Raw genomic sequence first — 19,803 nt, 5'->3', positions numbered from 1 at the left:
AGAATGGGTACAGCACAGAGTCTGATAACACGTTTATTTTTACGCCTAACCGCCCACGACTAGTCAATAGCAATGCTATAATATTCGCACTTATTTTACGACGCAGATAACTATAGTATGTGTGATAATGCACTGCCGCATATATGTATATAATCCGTTTTGAAAGAAGCCGTGGCTCTTCACTTTTATAAAATAATAATAAACACATTTGTATAGCGCCTTTTTCAAGCATCAGCCAGATTGAAGGCGCTTTTCATATAGGCATATTGATTTATACATATAATAATAGCTATAAAACAAGTTATTTTTAAGTGCCATGGATTCCGAAGGCATTGATCCGGCCCACATTAAAAAACTCATCGTGTGATATGAAGCTAGAGACTGAAAGCATCAAGTACTAACCAAAACTTAAAAAAAAAATTTACACAGATTAGGTTTTATGCATTTTTTAATGGGAAACACTTCAACAACACAGTATAGCAAATAAGACGTACTTTATAGTTTTTCATCTATGAGCATATCTGCATGACTGGAAAATAGTTTTACACGCAAAAACTTCTTTTTGATCAGTGCTGATAAAAAGAAAAAGGTATATCACAAACTCTCCCAACTATCACAAATACAGACAAAATATCTGCCTTTTTGAAGAATAGACAACCAACACACATAATCTGTGTAATTATTTATTTTCAATCCACGCCTTGCGTTCGAAAGGGAGCCAACTCGTTTGATGCAGCGCCTTACCGGAAGTATTCTGTAGCTGTAAGCAAAAGGTAAATTTTCAGATGTGAAATTTGTGCCCAAGACAAGATTATATTATTTTTCCAAAGTCGTTATACTTACACTTATATCAAACTTTACTTTTTCCTTTAATCCTGTTGAACGAAAGGTAAAAATGACTGAATCTTTTTGACAGTTTTAGAACTATGCAGCCATCACCGCTTGCAGTATTTTTTAGTCCTCATTTAACGTAACGACAAATAATCTTTTAAGTGTTCCGTCAAAGATACTAATTTGTGTTGCTAAGTTAAAATTATTATTTGTGGCATTATTGCTTTAATTTTAAAAGCGTGATTATGTTTTGCATCGTTTTCCAAGGTAATACTAATCATAAGTCCATCGCATATGCAAAATAATCTAGGTAATTAAAGCTTGCTTATTTTTGATTATGTAAATGTATGCTATCAAGAATTATATTGTTTACTGCTCTTTTGCTAATAACGAGTAACGTGCTGCCTTCAGCTGTCAAAAACTTTGACACAGTATTATGTTTCAAACAAGTTGCATTGGAACAGAAAGCAATTATGGCTGACAAAAATGACTCCCAGCCGGAAAAGCAAATACAAAAGCCCATGATCTTTTCCGTGAAACATAACGCGTGATAACTTGCTAATCACTACAATCCCCTTTTTTGAGACTGTACAGCACTGGGGGTGGGGGTGGGGAGAAACTTTGCTTTTCTAGTCAAAGCTTAAATCCCCAAAGAACATTATCAGTCTTTATTTTTAGAAGGCATGTTGACACAGTATTATGTTCGAGCCTAATTGTGTTAGAAAGAACGTAATACATTCATGACTGACAGAAGCAATTTCCAGCCAGAAAACACAAAAGAAAAGCGACAGATCTTTTCTGTAAATTATAATGTGTAATAACTCACTAATCACTACATTACGAAAAGCTGTCCATTCACAGTTAAATTAGTTTCAGCAAAACTTAATGAAGAAAAAGGTACACATTAACAGTAATAGTTGTGATTCTGTAAATTTTGCAGAATGTCTGACAGTGAAGACAGTCCCTTTTCAGATGCTGAAAGTGAGGTGAGGATGTAATATTATCTAGCCTCTTTATCAAAATTGTGAACTAGAATATCACTGTTAAGTGATAACTATGCACACATATGATAAAAATGAGGGACTTCTCATGTTTTTTTTTTCCATTCGAAAGTTTTTATGTGGCTACAATAATTTTTACATTTCTTAATCAGGGAAAAGGTTTTGTGTATGTATACACATGTATCATGTATTCATCAATCCAGAATGCATACATGGAAGCATGTTCATGTTTTTGGCTATGATTTATGTGCCATGGAGGTAAAACTAAAGGTTTTGTTAGGATAAAGTGTTTGCAGACTTTGAAGGCTGTACTGTATTAGGCAATCACAGTTTATTACACTTACAGATTTATATAAATTTACCATTTTTTTTTTAATACACAGGGTGGAGATCAGAATGAATCAAAAAATGATGGCAGTGATGCTGGACAAGAAGGAAGTGATGCAGAAGATAAACCAGGTGATGATGACAATGAAGTAGATGAGGAAGGAGGGGATGATGATGAGGACGAAGAGGTAAGCCATTGTTCAGAAGAATCGTAAATCAAAAGCTGACTGTCTTGGGGGGGAAAAAAAGCGCATCTAAAGTGTAACAGATCTTTTACAAAACCTGTGGTGATTTTGTTTCAGTGTTTCTACCCTCTTCCCCTCCCCCCACCCCCATAAAATTATAGACTGATTTTTGTTTAGTACATCATACAGGCAATTGATCTCTCTTCAGCTTAGTCTGCATCACTCCTGTAAGTTTTTGTGTAAGCTGTGCCTTTGCTTTGTTGCCACCTCTTCTGTGTCTGTGGATCTGCCAGTTGCTTGCCCTTATTATTGTCATTGTGCACCCAGGAGTAGAGATCTCACAGAAAGGAAAATTTGTATTAATTATTGTGGGGTAACCCCTACCTCCACTGAGGTCTAGCAGGCCTGCTTCCATTCCTATGTGGTGGTATATGTAGAGTCCCATCCCAGGGAAAGCACACAGCCGAGCACTGGGTACACCAACGTCTCCCTGCACCGAAGCTCTTCTCTATTACTCCCGATCTGACCCCAGGCCTTCAATATATAGTCTCGGTCTAACCTTAGGGCTTTTGCTCTTTCTACGCAATAGGGCCCCTGCCCCCATGTCTTATGTCAAGGCCACGGCAACAGACAGTGTCAAGTACGCCCCCTGGCCCACGATGTGCCCAGAGCTGGGTCTATTACCTCATGACCAGTTCCTGGAGCAAGCGACACACGACATTATATATGGTGGAGATTTTGTTGCTGTCACCTTGTGATCTATGAATATTGTTGGGAAGTCTGATCTCACTGCTGAATACACACTTGAGCATGAAATCAACATTTTCTTCATTACTGAAACATAGATACATGACAGTGATGACCCTTTGGAGTTGAGGCAGAACTCACTTTTCTTACAAATTTATGAACCATCTTTCTGTGCATTTGGTGTCTCTCCCACCACCACCACCACCACCCTCTCTCCAAGCTGAAAGACTCCTATACATGTCTCCTAAACTTCCACCTAATTGTTATTTCTTTATAGCTGTCATTTTATACATATTAATGAAGTGAAACTACTTGCTGCTGGAGATATTCTATTATATCAGTTTAGGCAGTAGTTGCCAGTTAAAAAGACTAGTTAACTTTACACTTTGTTTTAAATGTTGATTTCATTCCCCTTAACACTCAAACAGGAATATTCTTTGACATTTGGAACTATTCTTTGATGCTTAATATGTGGATTTGGGTCATACACTTTTTAAGGGTTGTTAGTTTTTGACCAATTTTATAAACATTATATTTTAAAATAGTATAAATTTTTTGTTTACAATCACCCTTTAGAAATTATTTGGAAATTAGCCTTCAGAAATTATCTCAATTTTACCAATTTTATAAACATTATATTTTAAAATAGTATAAATTTTTTGTTTACAATCACCCTTAAGAAATTATCTAGAAATTAGCCTTCAGAAATTATCTGCCATTGTTATTATTTAACTGTACTGTCATGGTTTCTTGAATGCTTTAAACACAGGACTACGATGATGAAGACGAAGAAGAGGGAATTGGTCGTCCTAAGAAAAAAAAGAGGCGGGGAGCCTTGGGTTTTATCATAGATGAAGCTGGTGAGTAGGTTCACAAACTTGCATTACACGTCCGTGGTAGGTTTATTATAAATCTTTTAACGAGTTCAGTATCTGTGAGATTAACTTCATTGAATGTTTTTGTTAATATTTTATACAGAACTATAGATTGGTCTTCAGGCATGATTAATAATTTTCAGCTGCTTAGTTACATATAAAATAATTTAATTGTTTTAAGAAGTCAGGTTTGTTCTTTTGTTCTTGTGAAAACTCTGCCTTAGATAAATATGCCCTCCTTATTTTAAGAATCCTTGTTAATGGACATGAATCACTAGTATTTCCATCAATATATATATGTGTAACTAGATGTGGATGAAGAAGACGAAGATGATGAGGAGTGGGAGGAAGGTGCTGAAGAACTTATTGACAGAAAGTCAACATACGAGGGTCCAAGTGCTAAGGAAATTGAGAGTCATCAGCGCCTTAATCAGATTTTAGAGTGAGTAATTTTTATTTGAGTGTGGGCAAAGAAAATTTACTTTCAACTGTGCTAATAACCAACTATTTTTTGAAAGGTTTCAAAACATTTGTTTACAGAAAAATATAAATTATACATGAGATGGATTTTTATCTATATATATGTGTATTTTTTAAAAATTAGATGGGCTGGTGTTTCTTTCTTGACAGCTGTGTATGAAGAAATATATGTCTGTTAACAGAAGTCAAGATGAGGATGAGATTGAAGCGTATTATCGTCAAAGATATGGAGATTCAACAGCAATGGATCGCTTTGGTGATGGGGAGGAAATGTCAGATGAAATCACACAACAAGGACGATTACCTGGTGTGAAGTAAGTATCAAATAAAACACCCACGATAGGTAACTGTTCACTTTTAGATCTAATCCAGCATTTGTGTTTTGTTCAAGAGCATTTTCAAAAGTTAGATTTTTTTTTAAGGCATAACAGAAGGAAGGAACTTGCCAGTTAAATGTTGAAATAATATTTAATTCTAAAACAATAACTTTGAGACAAGTCTTACACTTTATCCAGTAGTTGTTATTTATCTCAAATGGTTATTTTATATTTTATTATTATTATTACTTTTCAGTTAAAAAGTGACATCTTATTCTAATTTTTAGGGATCCAAATTTATGGGTTGTCAAGTGCAGAATGGGAGAAGAGAAGGCTGTTGTGGTCCATCTTATGCGGAAAATGATTGCGTTTCAGAACACTGATGAGGTTAGTTTTGTACTTAATGTATAGTTGAATCATTTGAGAGCATCTATTTGTAAATTAATTTGAATAAGGCAAACAGTGGAAACTTTGGTTTTTATAGATTTTCTAATTGAAAAATAAAATTTTCTGAAGTAAGTTGCTGAAGCGCGAAAGTATTTTTATGTTTTGTTAAAAAAAAAAATCTTTTACTGTGTGCAGCCTCTGCAGATTAAATCAGTAGTGGCCAAGGAGGGATTAAAAGGATATATATACATTGAAGCATACAAGCAGATTCATGTGAAGCAGGCTATTGAAGGCATTGGTAACCTTCGAGTTGGATGTTATAATCAGCAGGTTAGTCACCTTTAGGCATTTAAATTTCAGAAAAATTCATTACATACTGGCAGTTTTGGCTTGAGAATATATTTATCTGATGGCTGATTGCAGTCATTCATGAAGCAGATTTTTAACTGACCTGTTATGAAACAATAAAACTGGGTCATCTATTCTTTTGATATAAAATGTTTTTTGAGACATTAAGAAATTTGTAGTTGTGATCCTTTTGCGTGGTACATCTGTTAATAATAGCTTAAATATTCAAGCCAACATATATTTTATGATTTTTGTTGTTGTTGATAAATTAGTCTCACTTTCAGCATTTTAAAAATTTCAGTGTTGATTTTATTTCTTGAAGACACTATGCTGGCTTAATTGCAGATGGTTCCTATCAGAGAAATGACTGATGTGCTTAAGGTTGTGAAGGAAACAGCCAACCTTAAGCCAAAAACATGGGTTCGGCTTAAGCGGGGGATCTTCAGAGATGATCTTGCTCAGGTAAAGTCAGCTGACATTAATTTATTCAAGAAAACACATTTTTTTCATGAACATGAAGATTTGACATGAACTTGAAATTTTTCCTACATAAATTTACAAACTCCAGCTGTATCTCTTATATTGTCATAATCTCCCATTTTGTCATTTTGACTTATCTGATGAGGTAACAAAAGAACAGGAACAGCTGGTAAATAGTGTGCCAATGTTTCACTTTTTTCCAAGTCTTTTGATTTGGTTGTTTTCTGTACTGTGATCACATTCTTGCCTTCTTTAAAAACAATTTTTTTTTTAAGTCTTGGAGATTTTTTTCCCTGCTAATGGTAAATTTGTGGATTTGCTGATTAGCTGAGATCTGATGGGTTAGTCAATACGGACAAATTGACACAACTGAGCTGTAGCTACAGAGATGTTCATATGTGTGGGTGCAAACTGTATGGGAAGAGTTTCCTTTTTATGTCATGTTACCAGTAAACATTTTGAGAATATGTGTATGTTCACATTTCTTTGTCATCTAAGGTGGAATATATACTAGTTCAGGTGTTTGCAAATGTGCCTTTAATTCTGTAGGTGGATTATGTGGAGCCATCACAGAATGTTGTTCATTTGAAGATGATACCTCGCATTGACTACACTCAGCCAAGGGGTATCCTTCGCTCTTCAGCAAATCAGGTAAAGACTTTCTCAAGAAAGCTGGCAGTCTGCAACTTTATCTGTTGACCAGTAAAATCTTACTTTCTTGAACAGTTATTTCATAAAAGTTTTGTGTAAATGCATATATATGTGCAATCTTTGTATGGGTCCTGTTAAAAATATTTATTTTAGACACTGTAAGACATTTTGGGGGGATTTTTTGTTACCAATTATGAGAAACTCATTCCTTGTGACAGTACTGCAGAACATATTAAGCCCTCACACAGTTAAGTAATGAAACACAGAGAAAGTATCAAACTGCACTGTTTTTCTACCAGATGAAAGTAAAAGTCTTCATATTAATGAAATAGAACTAAAATAGGTATTATTGAATAATAGCAAATATTATTTTAGATCAGGGGTGGGCAATTAATTTTCCCAAGGGGCCGGATGAGAAATTGGGATGGTTTTAGAGGGCCGGACTAATATAGTTAACTCAGTTTTACCCAATACTGTATATATAGTATTTATACTGGCGGACGGGTCAGCGGGCGGGCCGGTCAGAGCCAGGAGGCGGGCCCGATCCGGCCCGCGGCCCTCCTTTGCCCAGGTCTGTTTTAGATGGTCAGATATTCTGTCTTGTGTCAATGGCTGTTGATGTATCAGTTTGTTGATGTTTTGTGTTGTATGTGTTATGGACATTTTGTGTGTGTCTTTGTGTATTTTACCTTTCCTTTTTAATGTATATTGAACCTTAAGAAAGGCAGTGTGCTATTATTATTATTAATTTTACCTGGACTACTTTTGAGTATCATAAAATTGATTTTAGTTTTGATTTGTACCATTATCACATTTGCTTCTCTTTGAAATTTTCTATAAATTTGTGTATTCTTCAAAGGATCAGGGGAAGAAGAGGAAAAGAAGACCTCCCCAGAAATTACTAGATGTGGATGCTGTGAGGTGAGAGGGTTATGAAACATTGATTAAAAATATTTTAAAGATCATAAACAGCACAAAATTAATGAATGACCCACTGGTTATATGGCAGGAATTTCAAAAGTACTAAATGTGAACGTATGTATGAAACATATTCACATATTCCTGTAAATTAGAATCATTGATAGGTGGAGGTTAGGCATAGGGTTTGGGGTAATAGTTGGGTTAAGGTTTGGGGTAGAACAGTGGCCATCTCCATGTTCAATGGACCTCCAAAGGCTTTCCTAGGATTTTGTGAAGAGTATTGCAAGATTTATAATTGAATTTTTTTATCTTTCAAAGACAGTTTCTGCTTTGCATGTGTAAACACACACACACGCGCTTCCGTTTTGTGTTTCAGCTTCAACATATATATTGACATCAGTTCAGAAATCAAAACATTTTGATATTTTAAAAAGACAGACTTTGTTAAAGTCAAGCTGTGCCAGTCAGTTTGACATGTTATTTGATTTGAAAATAAATATGTTTTAGATCGATTGGAGGAGAAGTCAGTACAGATGGTGATTTTGTTATCTTCGAAGGAAACCGCTATAACCGCAAGGGATTTTTGTTCAAAAGCTTTGCCATGTCAGCAATTGTAAGTTTTAGTTACGCTTAAGTATTTTTAAAAATCTGTTTCAGTTTATACCAGTCCGTGAGACTAATAACTGTACAGCACAATTTAGGTTGTTTTTTTTTTTTATTTATTACAAATTTGTGAGGAATAAAGTAAAGATGTACATCAGTCAGATCTCTCATTTACACTTTGTGATTATTTTTACACAGTTGAACCTAAGTATGGGAATATACTTTGTTCCAGAAAATTGTTCTGATGATAAATATTTCGAACACACTTTTTCAGATGTAAATTTCGGATTGACATTTTTTATACCGGAGTTAATGGTTCCAATAGCATGGGATAATAATAATAAGCATTTATATAGCTCCTTTCTGAAGATTTGCTCATAGCACTTTACACAAATCATACATAGACTAGATCATCATCAACAATGCACTCACATTCACGTATAACAGACACATTCACTTCTACAACATACGCTTATACACAAAGTAAATTACAGACCCATGTTATGCATGTTCATGCTCAGGAGAGGGTCACAACGAATTCATCGTCCTGAAAAGATGTGTCTTAAGTTCAGACTTAAAGGTAGTAAGAGAATCAGAGTGCGAAGATAATCTGTTCCAAGTTGATGGAGCTTGGTACGAGAAAGACCTCTGTCCAAACGTCTTTGTCTTATTTAGTTTGAAGGAATTAACCAAGGTTGGAGAAGATACTTGAGAAGTTTGCCTTAGAGAAACACTATAACAATCAATCATAACAGTAAATCAACTAAAAAGAAAGTATTTAAACAGCAGTAACAAAATTAGTAACATTATAGAAGTGTTCCTTGACTATACGTGTATCTGAAAATGAAGATATATTTGATGATGATTTAATGGAGTTTTAGTATGAAGTGTGACATTATTTGGATGATTCTTCAGGTGTCTGAAGGGATCAAGCCTACTCTGGTTGAGCTGGAGAAGTTTGAGGAACAGCCTGAGGGTATTGATGTGGAATGTATCCTCTTCTAGCAGTTTTTAAACAGTGATGGACATAGTCATGTAGTGAGGCAGATAAACCATCAGTCATAGTAATCTTGTTATGTGATAGATAATTTTGCAGCCCTATGCTCCACTGGGGGTGAATAGGAACAAGAAGTGATAAATAATTAGAGTTTATGGAAGTTGACACAGATAACTGAATCCCTCACTAATCCATTAATTTATACATTTGAAGTATCATTTGTTTTCTGTAATATTTTTGAATATGCTTATGTTAAGCACTCTCTTCGTTGAGAAGAGTTGTTTTCTTACAGTGCATCATGAAATAAAACCCTTCTTGTAGTCCTTGTGCCAGATTTGTCCTTGACTTGTGTCAGTGGCTCCAGAGAAAGCCAGTGGGGAGATAGTCCACAATCTAGCTCCAGGTGATGTAGTGGAAGTTGCAGAGGGTGAGTTGATAAATCTGCAGGGTAAAGTCATCAAGGTTGATGGGAACAAGATCACCTTTCTACCCAACCACAAAGATCTCAAGGTGAGAATTTTATAACAATATGTGTTTACCAGAATGATTCAGAATACATTCCTGATAGGCTTCAGAATAGTGGTTTCTCCTATTCTTATGTCCGTCAGTGTTTTACTTTTAAGACAATGTATTTGATGTCACCAAGTGACTTTTCATGAGGAATGCATCTGTAATGAGGACCAACCTCAAAATACAAGCTTTTGTGATTTGAAAGAGTACTAAAATAGGTATTACAATTTTCACACTTAACATTAACTTCACACTAGTTTAGGTACAATCAAGTCTCAAAAGCTGTGGCAGCAGCTCTTTTCCAAAGATTGCCAAGCACATAATGGAAAACTCTGAACAAGAGAGACTTTAAGAAATGATGCTTTTATGGACCATAAAAGTTAAACTGCGAGCTTGTATACTTGCTACTACTATAATGAGCAATGTTTTGTTTGAGAGCAATATTTTAAAAACTTGTATGATATGGTGTGCAGTATTAAAGTTTGCCAAACTACAAAAGTTGTTTTGATGGAAACCTTCCCCAAAAGAAAGAAATAATGTAGCAAATTGAAGTAAACAAGAAATGGGCTTCATACACTCTACCAAAGCATTTTTATTCAACAGTCTTTCTTGCAGATTCTATTGCAATTGCTACAACAATAAAAAAAAATTTCTTGTTCATGTTATACTAGATGTCATGACTATGGAGATTGTCCTTCTAGCTAGCTTAATTCCACTGACCCACTCCCAGTAGGTCAAAGTTGACCAATGAACAGGGAGTACACAAACTTAACCAATTCACCCATCATCCTTTCCCTGGCATATACTAAGCTAGTCAGTGTAGGACCTCAAAGCTTATGGAATGGGCTTATCTAGCAAGGAACCAGTGCCTAAGCAGGGGTCCTGACTTACCTCAGAGCTCCATTCTAGTAGCCTTGTCATTGATGATTCCCAAGAAGCTCCATGAATATCATTAAGGCAATAGTCTGGTGGTGAGATGATGTTTGCTAGGGTTTCCCTGAGGTACCTTGCAGCGCACTCTGATTATGTGGATGGAGTCTGGAGCATGTTGGCTGAGCGTATTGCTCACAAAATGACTTGTCTGGCCTACCCTGTCTCCAGTGCTGGGTAGCTTAGCATGAAGTGGCTGGAACTGATGGACATAAGATTTTCTGCTTCTGTAGAAGTAACCTCCTTTTTATTTACTGCTGCACACCCCTCCTTACACATGTATTTGTCACAAAATTATGTCATCTGACACAATAAGAAGAAGAAATATTTTTTTTATGGTAAAATTCCTTTCTTACCAGATTCCATGACCATTACTTCCCTCCCTCCACTTTCTGTGGGTCTCTTTTTGATTTCCATGAAACACTGGAGAGGTGATCATGCTGGATAGACAGAGAGGGATATGAAGGAAGTTGGCTGGGTTTGTGTTCTTGTTAATTGGTCAACTTTCACCAATCTGGAGCAGATAACTGGAAATTGAGCTCCTCTGTCTTGTCATCTAGCAAGTACTCAAAGTGGTCTCCCGGGCCTTACCATTGATGATAAGGTAGTCAGGCCTTTTTTCCTGCTTAAGTCAATGGCTGTCCTTTTTAGGAGACATTTAGCTCGAGACTTTTTCACTGCACTAGATGATCATTCTCCTGGCATTACAGTTTAGTCTTGTGAAATATCATGATAATTTTTTTTTAATGTTGATTTTAAGATGTTTTCTAAATCTTTTCAGAACCCTCTGGAGTTTCCTGCAAATGAATTGCGTAAGTTTTTCAAAATGGGTGATCACGTGAAAGTGATTCGAGGTCGTTACGAAGGAGACACTGGGCTGATAGTAAGAGTGGAGGAGAAGATGATTGTGCTGTTCTCAGACCTAACAATGCATGAGGTTGGTAACAGGTCTTTCAGTAATAATAATTAAATTTTGTAAAGTGTAGCAAGCTCAGTACACCCTGTCCATGATCTATTTTACATAGTTACACCATTGGTGATGTCACCTAAATATTATTTATTAATTGATCAGAGTTTACTCTTTAGATGGTGTCTGAAACTTTATGTATACTGTTCATTAAATGGTCATACACATATTGAGACTGCTGTTGGAAGTTTATTATATAGGTGGTAAAATTATTTGCAGATAATCTTTTGTTCTACAGTTGATCTGCTTCCAGTTTTTGTTGTTGCTTAGACCTATTTATTCCTCTGCTCATTATTTTGATTGTATTTTGTTATTCCTTTTTTTATTATTTCTTCTCCAGAGATACCTGTTTTGATGAATTTAAGAAAATAATAATCCATAGATGTTATATCCATAGTTTGTTATAAGAAAGATAGAAATGCTTTGTATTTTGTAACTGTATTTGCAGCTTAAAGTTTTGCCAAAAGATATTCAGCTATGCACAGACATGGCTACAGGTGTGGATTCCCTTGGACAGTTCCAGTTTGGTGATCTTGTCCAACTTGAGTAAGTGATGTATAATAAATTATGAAGCTTTTTTTCTCTTTAAAAAAAAGATTTGCAGTGGAGAATACATTTAAGATTTGCACTGAAAAATGTGTTTAGGGTCACAAAGTCTTTTTCCTGTTTCTACAATTTTCCATTACCCTTGGAATTATAAAGAAGTGCACTCCCCTGGTGTTGTGGTCAGCAGGCTGGTCTTAACCATCTGTTTCTTTCAGTCCACAGACTGTAGGTGTTATAGTTCGACTAGAAAAGGAGAACTTCCAAGTCCTTAACATGCACAACAAGGTAGGCTTCAGTCTTCGCGAATTACCATAGAGTAGAAAAACCAGATCTGCATAGAAGATTAGCCAGAAACTCAGAACTGTAAAGAGTTAAAGATTGTTTTGAATGCAAGTGTGCAGTGAAAAGGAAGATATCTTAACGGGAAAAGAACTAATGAGATTAATAAATTCTTGTTGGTTAGAGGAGTAAGTAAATTAATGTAAAAGGTAAATATGTGGACAGCCCAATACTTGAATGTGAGTATTTTAAAAGCAAATGTTGTATCACCAATAATGTCAGAATTTTTTTCTTCTTGGTTTCTTGCAGTGATGTTGTATGACAAGGAAATTTTTAACTGGAATAAAAGTTTTATCCAATTTAAGTGTAAATCACTTTTTGAAGGCAGAATAGTAAACTTGTTTAATTTTATTTATAGCATGTTATTGAAGGCAGCTTTAAAATCCTATGATGGACAACTATTTTATTTGTCTTTTTGGCAGGTTGTGTCTGTCAAACCACAAAGCATCACAAGAAAGAAAGACACAAGGCATGCTGTTGCCCTTGACTCAGAAAACAATAACATCCAAGTGAAGGATGTCGTTAAAGTCATAGATGGACCACATTCTGTGAGTCTTTGGAAATCCCTATAAAAAGAAATCTCTATGGAAATTTGTCAGTTTTTGTTGAACAAACTAATAGGAGTTCTGAGGCAGTTATGAATTTTAGATAATTTCTGATCTCTACTTTCACCACTCTGCCATCTTTTCATAATTGCCCTTTCTCCTTGATTATATTTTGAATTTGAGTTTTTCTCACACCAAGAGAATTTGCAATCATGATTGCAGTCTCATCTTGATCACTTATTTTGATCACCTCTTTCTTGTAAAGTTAGTGCTTTTCTTTGTCTTTTTCGCCTTCAATTGGTAATGCTTATCAATTCTGACATGGGTGTGTATAGGGGGACTGCTATTTGTCTGCCGAGACCAATGCTTAGCCACTTGTGAAGTTCTCCGCTTTTAGTCTCAGTGAGCCTAAACAATGAATGAGACTAAACCGCTTTGTATACACCAGCCTTGTTTTAGTAGTTAACTGGAAAAAATCATTTGCAAGCAGTCCAGTAATACTGGTTATAGAATAAAAAAAAAATTGCAATGGAGTGCAAAAAGATGGTTGCAAAATTTTATCTTTTGCAAACATTTGACTTCTGCAAATTATGAAAATTGATTGTTCTGATGCGTTCAGAAAAAAAAGACTCAATGAAAAAGAAGTCTCTTTCAAAATGTACTCAATCAATTTTATGTTATTTCTGCAGAAAATTTATAGGCCAAACAGTCAACCAGAAGCTTTCTATTTTAAAATAAACTGTAATTTTTTTTTCAACACATGATTTTTGAAAAAGTCATAATAGAGCAAAGTTGGGTTGTGGAGGTAGTTGTAATAGGGATGATGTTAATATAGCGAAATTAATGTGAAAAATTTTAGGGTTGTAACTAAGAGGGGGTTGTAATCAGGAAGGTCTTAATAGAGAGGTTTTACTGTAATTTTATTTAGCACACAAAAGCTTTTATTAAGCAAGAATTCTGAGAAATGTTTTATCAACCTATATTACTTTGTCATTTGGATTGATTTCTGAAAAAATCCCAAATTACTGTTTCGATCAGGGATCCCCTTCAACTTTTATATGATAAGTGTAGAAGTACAAGTACCTTTAATACTTTTCTTTTAAATTTGTATCATTGCTTCCCCCACTCCCCAAAACAAATCAGCACTCTAGGATAGCAAAAGTTTGTGATTGCTGGTAGAGTAATTAAGTAGATAGAATAAGTAGAGTAACTAAGTAGATATTTGCATTAAATGAAAGATTTTGAGGGTGAGAGAATAAATTACTCACAACATATTTTAATTTCAGGGTCGTCAAGGAGAGATAATGCATTTGTATCGTAGCTTTGCTTTCCTTATGTCACGAATGATGACTGAAAACGGAGGTTACTTTGTATGTCGTACCAGACATCTCGTGTTGGCAGGCAGTTCACGGGTAAGTTACCCTCATAGGGCAAAGAAAAGTGTAGATAAAAAAATTTATTTTCTTTTCACTTTTCTTACATTTAGTCTCAAAAAAGGCAAATCACAGAAGGGTATTGGGTATGCTATATTGGTGCCATTCTAACTAGATTCTGCTTGCCTTTTTGTGGAAATGTGGATCATTGGCATCTGTGTTTTATCACTGCAGTGATGACGGAGGAAGAATGTGGAAACAGTTCTTAGTAAATAAAAGTGCTTGAAAGAATGTCAAGTTAGGTCAAGGATGATGTGATATGTTCGAAAAAAACCTTTCGTAGAGATGATAATTGCTGGGTTCTTCTTTTCAAACATCCTTTCACATTTTTGTATTGGAATACTTAAAAAATATTTTTTCAGCAAAACCTTGCTGCCCCTATGGGAGGCATGGCGCCTATGTCACCACGTCTTTCTAGCCCTGCTCACCCAAGTAGTGGTGGTGGTGGTGGTGGAGGTGGCGGCGGAGGAGCTGGTTCAGCTGGCCGTGGCCGAGGAGGAATGACTCGACGTGATCGAGAACTGATTGGTCAGACAGTCCGCATCAAGCAAGGGCCCTTCAAGGGTATGTAAGGTGCTGCTTATATTTGGAGCAACAATAATTTGAATTTTATTGCTTATCAAAAACCTTTTTCAAAATTTAAAAACATTCATTAGCAGTTATTGTATTGTCCTAAAAAAAAAACTCCGTGGCCCAACTGAAGGGGGCTGCCTAAAACCGGGTCCGCTGGCAAGGTGTTTGTTGCGGCCCTATGCTTCTCAAAGGAGCAACAAGGAATAAACTAAACTAAAAAAACTCCCTATGCTGATTTATGGTTTTGAATAACTGATGAAATCAACCAAATATTGTATGCATGCATGTATGTATGTGCATGGATACATGTTAAGCAAATATAAGTTATTGTATTATCCTCCTATGCAATTTATATCTATTATTTGACCATCAAAATTATGAAACAATTAATTTTACAGGTTACATTGGTATTGTCAAAGATGCTACAGAAGACACAGCTAGAGTGGAACTACACTCTTCCTGTAAAACTATCTCTGTAGACAAGTCTCGACTGTTGACTCTCACGTAAGTGCCAATATGGGTGATCAGTAGAACTGACACTTAACTGCAGCCTGTATACTGTTTCTTTTGAAACCTCACTGAGCTGTAAATGAAATTTGCTATGCACAGTACTCATAACTTCATATAAACCCTGAGTGTATCTTTTGGAGACTATTGTTTTAGGAAAAGGTTGTGGATGGTGAAAAGAGCTTGTGATGGGTGATTGGCTAGTTATGTTATTCTGTCATATGCTACACATCATCAAGAGAACTGACACTCTGTGGGCCTAGACTAGACCTATACTCTTACCATTTCAAGTCATGAAAAAAGAAAAAAACAGAACTCAACATACTATAGTCACTAGAAATTCATTGTTGGTTACAAACAAAATGTTTGACCTTTCACAGTGGGCCACGAGCAGGAACAGCAACATCTACCTATGGTGGCCGTACACCTGTCTATGGTGGCCAGACTCCTATGTATGGATCTCGCACACCAATGTATGGTTCACAGACACCACTGCATGATGGAAGCCGCACTCCGCACTATGGAGGACAGACTCCTCTACATGATGCAGGCAGCAGAACACCCAGTGGTGGCAACAGTGCCTGGGATCCATCAAGCGCAAACACCCCTTCTCGGTATGTCAGAAACAAGTTCTCATGATAATATGACTAGTAAGATAACCCATTCATGTTTGATCTTAATGATTTGTGAAAATTTATTTTTCTCAAGTCTCTGCTTAGTGTGAATTGTACAGATGAAATTTGCTTTCTCCTGGTTTGTGCTTACAAGCTGAAACTGCTGAGATCTGTGTGACTGATTGAAAAAATGGCTTTGTATCTGCATTTGTACATGTAATATTTGATTTCAGTGAACATTTAATAATTTTTTTTACCTGCATATAAATATGAAAAGTTCAGAAAATGTGCAGTAACTTCGACCACAGAGCACAAAATAATTGCTGATAAATTTGCTTAGTGATGTCTGGACATTGAAATTTACAAAATTAGCTATCATCTTTAGTGAAACTGAAGGAGATAAACTGATTATTTTCTTTTTGATGTCTTTTTTTGACCACTTAGGAATAATGACTTTGATTACCCGTACGAAGAGGCATCACCAACAGATTATGCCACTACACCGAACCCTGCCACCCCAGGGTATCAGGCAGATGCTCCTAGTCCTGTGGGACCCTATACCCCTCAGACACCTGGCAGCACATACTCTCCCTACCACCCTACCACCACCTCTCCTGCGACTTTCCAAGGTGTGCAAGTTAGGATAGTTCAATGTCAGGAGAACATGTGGGAGCTTGCATGCATAATAGCTGTGTGCTCATGACTAGTACCAATAAATGTACAAACAATGTAACGAGATAGTTCAATGTCATGATAGCTGTGATCATGACTAGTACAAAGAAATGTATAAGTAAAGCAATGCAAAGAGATAGTTAAATGTCAGGAGAACATGATAGCTGTGTGCTCATGACTCGTTCAAATGAATGTACAAACAATGATGAATGTGTTGTGTGATGAATGGAACAGAAAAAGATTTTATTTTACTCCCACCTCCTTACTTCTGATGGGGGAAAATCATTTTTTTCTTTTGCATCTTTTTCTTATTTGGATGTTGCAGCCAACAGTCCTGGTTATGTGGGGACCCCTAGCCCTGCTGGCTACCAGCCAAGTCCTAGTCCAGGTGGCTATGCTGGCACTCCGTCTCCTGCAGGGATTGGCTTTAGCCCTATGACCCCTGGAGCACCCTTCACACCTCAGACCCCAGGCACAGGTAACCATTGTGCAGACAAACAAGTCTTTGTGACAATGCTATTAGGCTAGTGGATTCACTGAAAAAGAGGGTTTGTTTATTATTTGTAAATTAATGGGTTTAAGGTTTTTTTTTTTTTTTGAACAGGATACAGATTCCGAAATCTGGACAAAAATTTATGTTCCATCTATGAGATGAAAGTCTTGTCATCTGCACTTTAGAAATAAGAAGTCTCAGAAGTAGTTTTCCTGCTTTCCTTGGGTTCATCCTTAATCTCCCTTTGTAAACTTGAAAGAAAATTTTTTTGTATGAAGTACAGAAAAATGCTTTATTACATATCCAAAAGGCTTGAGGTGATCATATGGCTGTGTTAGTAGAACTATATATTCTGAAATTTTATTCTTGTAGCCATGGATCACAACCTGTCTGACTGGCACACAACAGATATTCTGGTCAAAGTCAAGGAGACACACGATGACCCAGATCTGATTTACCAGACAGGTGTCATAAGAAGCATTTCGGTGAGCTATATTTACAATTGCATTGATCATTTTAAAGCATCTGCAGCCCATTTACCTGCCTCATAGTAGTATCAGATAAACAGCATTCTACAACGTATAAAGAAATCATAATTAAAATGAAATTATGCATTTTTGATTCACAATGAGATCACCCAAATTAAAATGTGCCTCTACTTGGCTTGTTTGAGCCACTGTTGACACAACAGAATTTTGTAACTGTCCATATTTATTTGAGATCAGTTGTCACTCTGGACCTAATATCAACTTCATAAGTTTTAATCTGTAATTTGTAATCTTGCATTGACAGCATTATTTACAGTTGTATAAAGCAAAAGTTGTTTTGTGTGTGTGTTTGTGTTTGAGCAGGGAGGCATGTGTTCTGTGTACATAATGGAGAATGACAAAGTCGTTAATATTGCCTGTGAACACCTGGAGCCTGTTGCCCCAACAAAACATGAAAAGGTAAAGTGTCTTGCATTTGGGTCTGTACTTTACTGACTCTTGTGCATATAGGGAGGTCATGTCTGTGAGGAGTAAGGGTGGTCACTAGAGAACATAAATTCAGGTGTGTTCATCGGCATAAATGCATTAGACTGTGTGAGGGGGTAGATTCATCATAGTAGAGTATCTTGTGGCTTAAAAGATTCAGTCATGGGGGGTGGGGTGAGTGAGGATGACTCACAATGTACTATAAATGACTCATAATTGTGTAATAAATGAAATAATGTGCAATAAATGTTTCACTAGAGAAACTGAGGAGTGCACATTATAGGCCATCAGTATCTTCCATCATCCTTTAATGTGCGACTTTGTCTTTGTCCAGGCAAAAGTTATACTTGGAGATGAAAGGGAAACTGTTGGGACTGTTCTCAGCATCGATGGGTGTGACGCAGTGTTCAAAATCGATGAAAAAAACATTCGTATGCTGCCAGTCAAACATCTGTGCAGGATGCAGTCCTAATGTTGCCAGACTGGCACTGATTCTGCATCACATGACATTTGTGAAATTTGTCCTGTCAACTTTTTTAAAGTGTAAAGATAGGATAAAGACCTACGTTTCCTGTCTACATATGAATATTTTGGAATAACAGCAGTGGAAGTAAACTTTGTGCATTAAGTCAAGGGATAGTTTGCTAACAGTGGTGATACAGCAGTTTTATGTTGTCCATAGCAATGGAAAATATTCACATAAAGGTTTTAGATATTGGCATCAAAAGATTGGTCACTGAAATCTGCCAGATTGAAGGGAAGCTTTTATTTCTTGCAGCACTAAAATTTAAAACTTGATTGTTCAGTTTATTGCATGTTTTACGTTCATGTGAGCGTAGTCTAATCTTAGATGCAACTTTTTATGTTAAAGTATCTTGGTCTTGAATTAAAATAAAAATTCCACATCTTGTATCTTTTTTAATGCAGTTGGTTTTTGTATTGTGATTGTTTCATCAAAAAAAATATCCAAACCCAAACAAAGGGAAGCAGGTGTGTGAAGACATAGGGGACTGTGTCAGTTTTGGATTTTATCAAAAAGTATATCTTTTTACAAGCAAATATATATCGATAAGTGATGAATGCCAATAAATACTTTATTTTAGAAAAGAAAGGTATGTTGTAGTCAGCACTTGAGCTGTCGTATTATACACTACATGGAGATGATAGGATCTTTTGCTGTGGTGCTTTGCGTTTGTTTTTTTTTTAAATCTAATGAAAGCAAATGTGCTCTAAAGTGACAATGACACTGTGGATTTGCCATTTAATACTTTTAAATTGTTGGTATAGAACAGTTTAATGACATGCTGGCTGCAGTATATTTAAGCCACGTAAGTTAACTTGAAAATGAATTGCGTTCATGACTGTCATTGTATGAGTCAATGGTCGAGTGACTGGTCCTGTTTCAAAAGTATCATGTCAGTATTTACAAACCAATCCGTGGAAGTACATTGTGATTTAAAAAAAATTATTTGTTGAAATCAATTTGTCGAGGTTTTCCCCCACCCTGGAAGGTCAACGTATGAGCCGCAAAGAGTGCTCGCCGCAAGGAG

General features: G+C 36.1%; 1 protein-coding gene across 2 annotated transcripts; it reads left to right on the top strand.

Moving 5' to 3' along the window:
- The first annotated feature begins 580 nt into the window (after positions 1–580).
- LOC112559962 (transcription elongation factor SPT5-like) lies at positions 581–19,179 on the top strand. 2 transcript variants are annotated; one of them, XM_025231483.1, is made up of 27 exons: positions 581–773; positions 1,772–1,817; positions 2,216–2,347; positions 3,861–3,951; positions 4,276–4,408; positions 4,629–4,760; positions 5,051–5,150; positions 5,346–5,480; positions 5,844–5,960; positions 6,528–6,629; positions 7,489–7,550; positions 8,058–8,163; positions 9,069–9,144; positions 9,506–9,660; positions 11,372–11,527; positions 12,006–12,103; positions 12,319–12,388; positions 12,865–12,990; positions 14,274–14,399; positions 14,783–14,984; positions 15,392–15,497; positions 15,881–16,114; positions 16,559–16,743; positions 17,112–17,264; positions 17,652–17,764; positions 18,131–18,226; positions 18,588–19,179. In XM_025231483.1, the coding sequence occupies exons 2-27, from the start codon at positions 1,773–1,775 to the stop codon at positions 18,723–18,725; spliced, it is 3,189 nt and encodes a 1,062-aa protein (XP_025087268.1). In that variant the 5' UTR covers positions 581–773; position 1,772; the 3' UTR covers positions 18,726–19,179. The 2 variants fall into 2 exon arrangements, with proteins under 2 accessions (XP_025087268.1, XP_025087267.1); XM_025231482.1 differs by lacking the exon at positions 581–773 and adding an exon at positions 806–889.
- Positions 19,180–19,803: the final 624 nt, after the last annotated feature.

The sequence above is a fragment of the Pomacea canaliculata genome, linkage group LG3 (assembly GCF_003073045.1).
Source record: "Pomacea canaliculata isolate SZHN2017 linkage group LG3, ASM307304v1, whole genome shotgun sequence".
NCBI classification, from domain to species: Eukaryota; Metazoa; Mollusca; class Gastropoda; order Architaenioglossa; family Ampullariidae; genus Pomacea; species Pomacea canaliculata.
This window is presented reverse-complemented; position numbering and strand designations above follow the sequence as displayed.

Coding starts and splice junctions, on each gene's coding strand:
- LOC112559962 (XM_025231483.1), top strand. CDS start 1,773: ATGTCTGACAGTGAAGACAGTCCCTTTTCAGATGCTGAAAGTGAG. Junction 12,104..12,318: donor GGTGATCTTGTCCAACTTGA/GTAAGTGATGTA, acceptor TGTTTCTTTCAG/TCCACAGACTGTAGGTGTTA. Junction 15,498..15,880: donor TCTCGACTGTTGACTCTCAC/GTAAGTGCCAAT, acceptor GACCTTTCACAG/TGGGCCACGAGCAGGAACAG.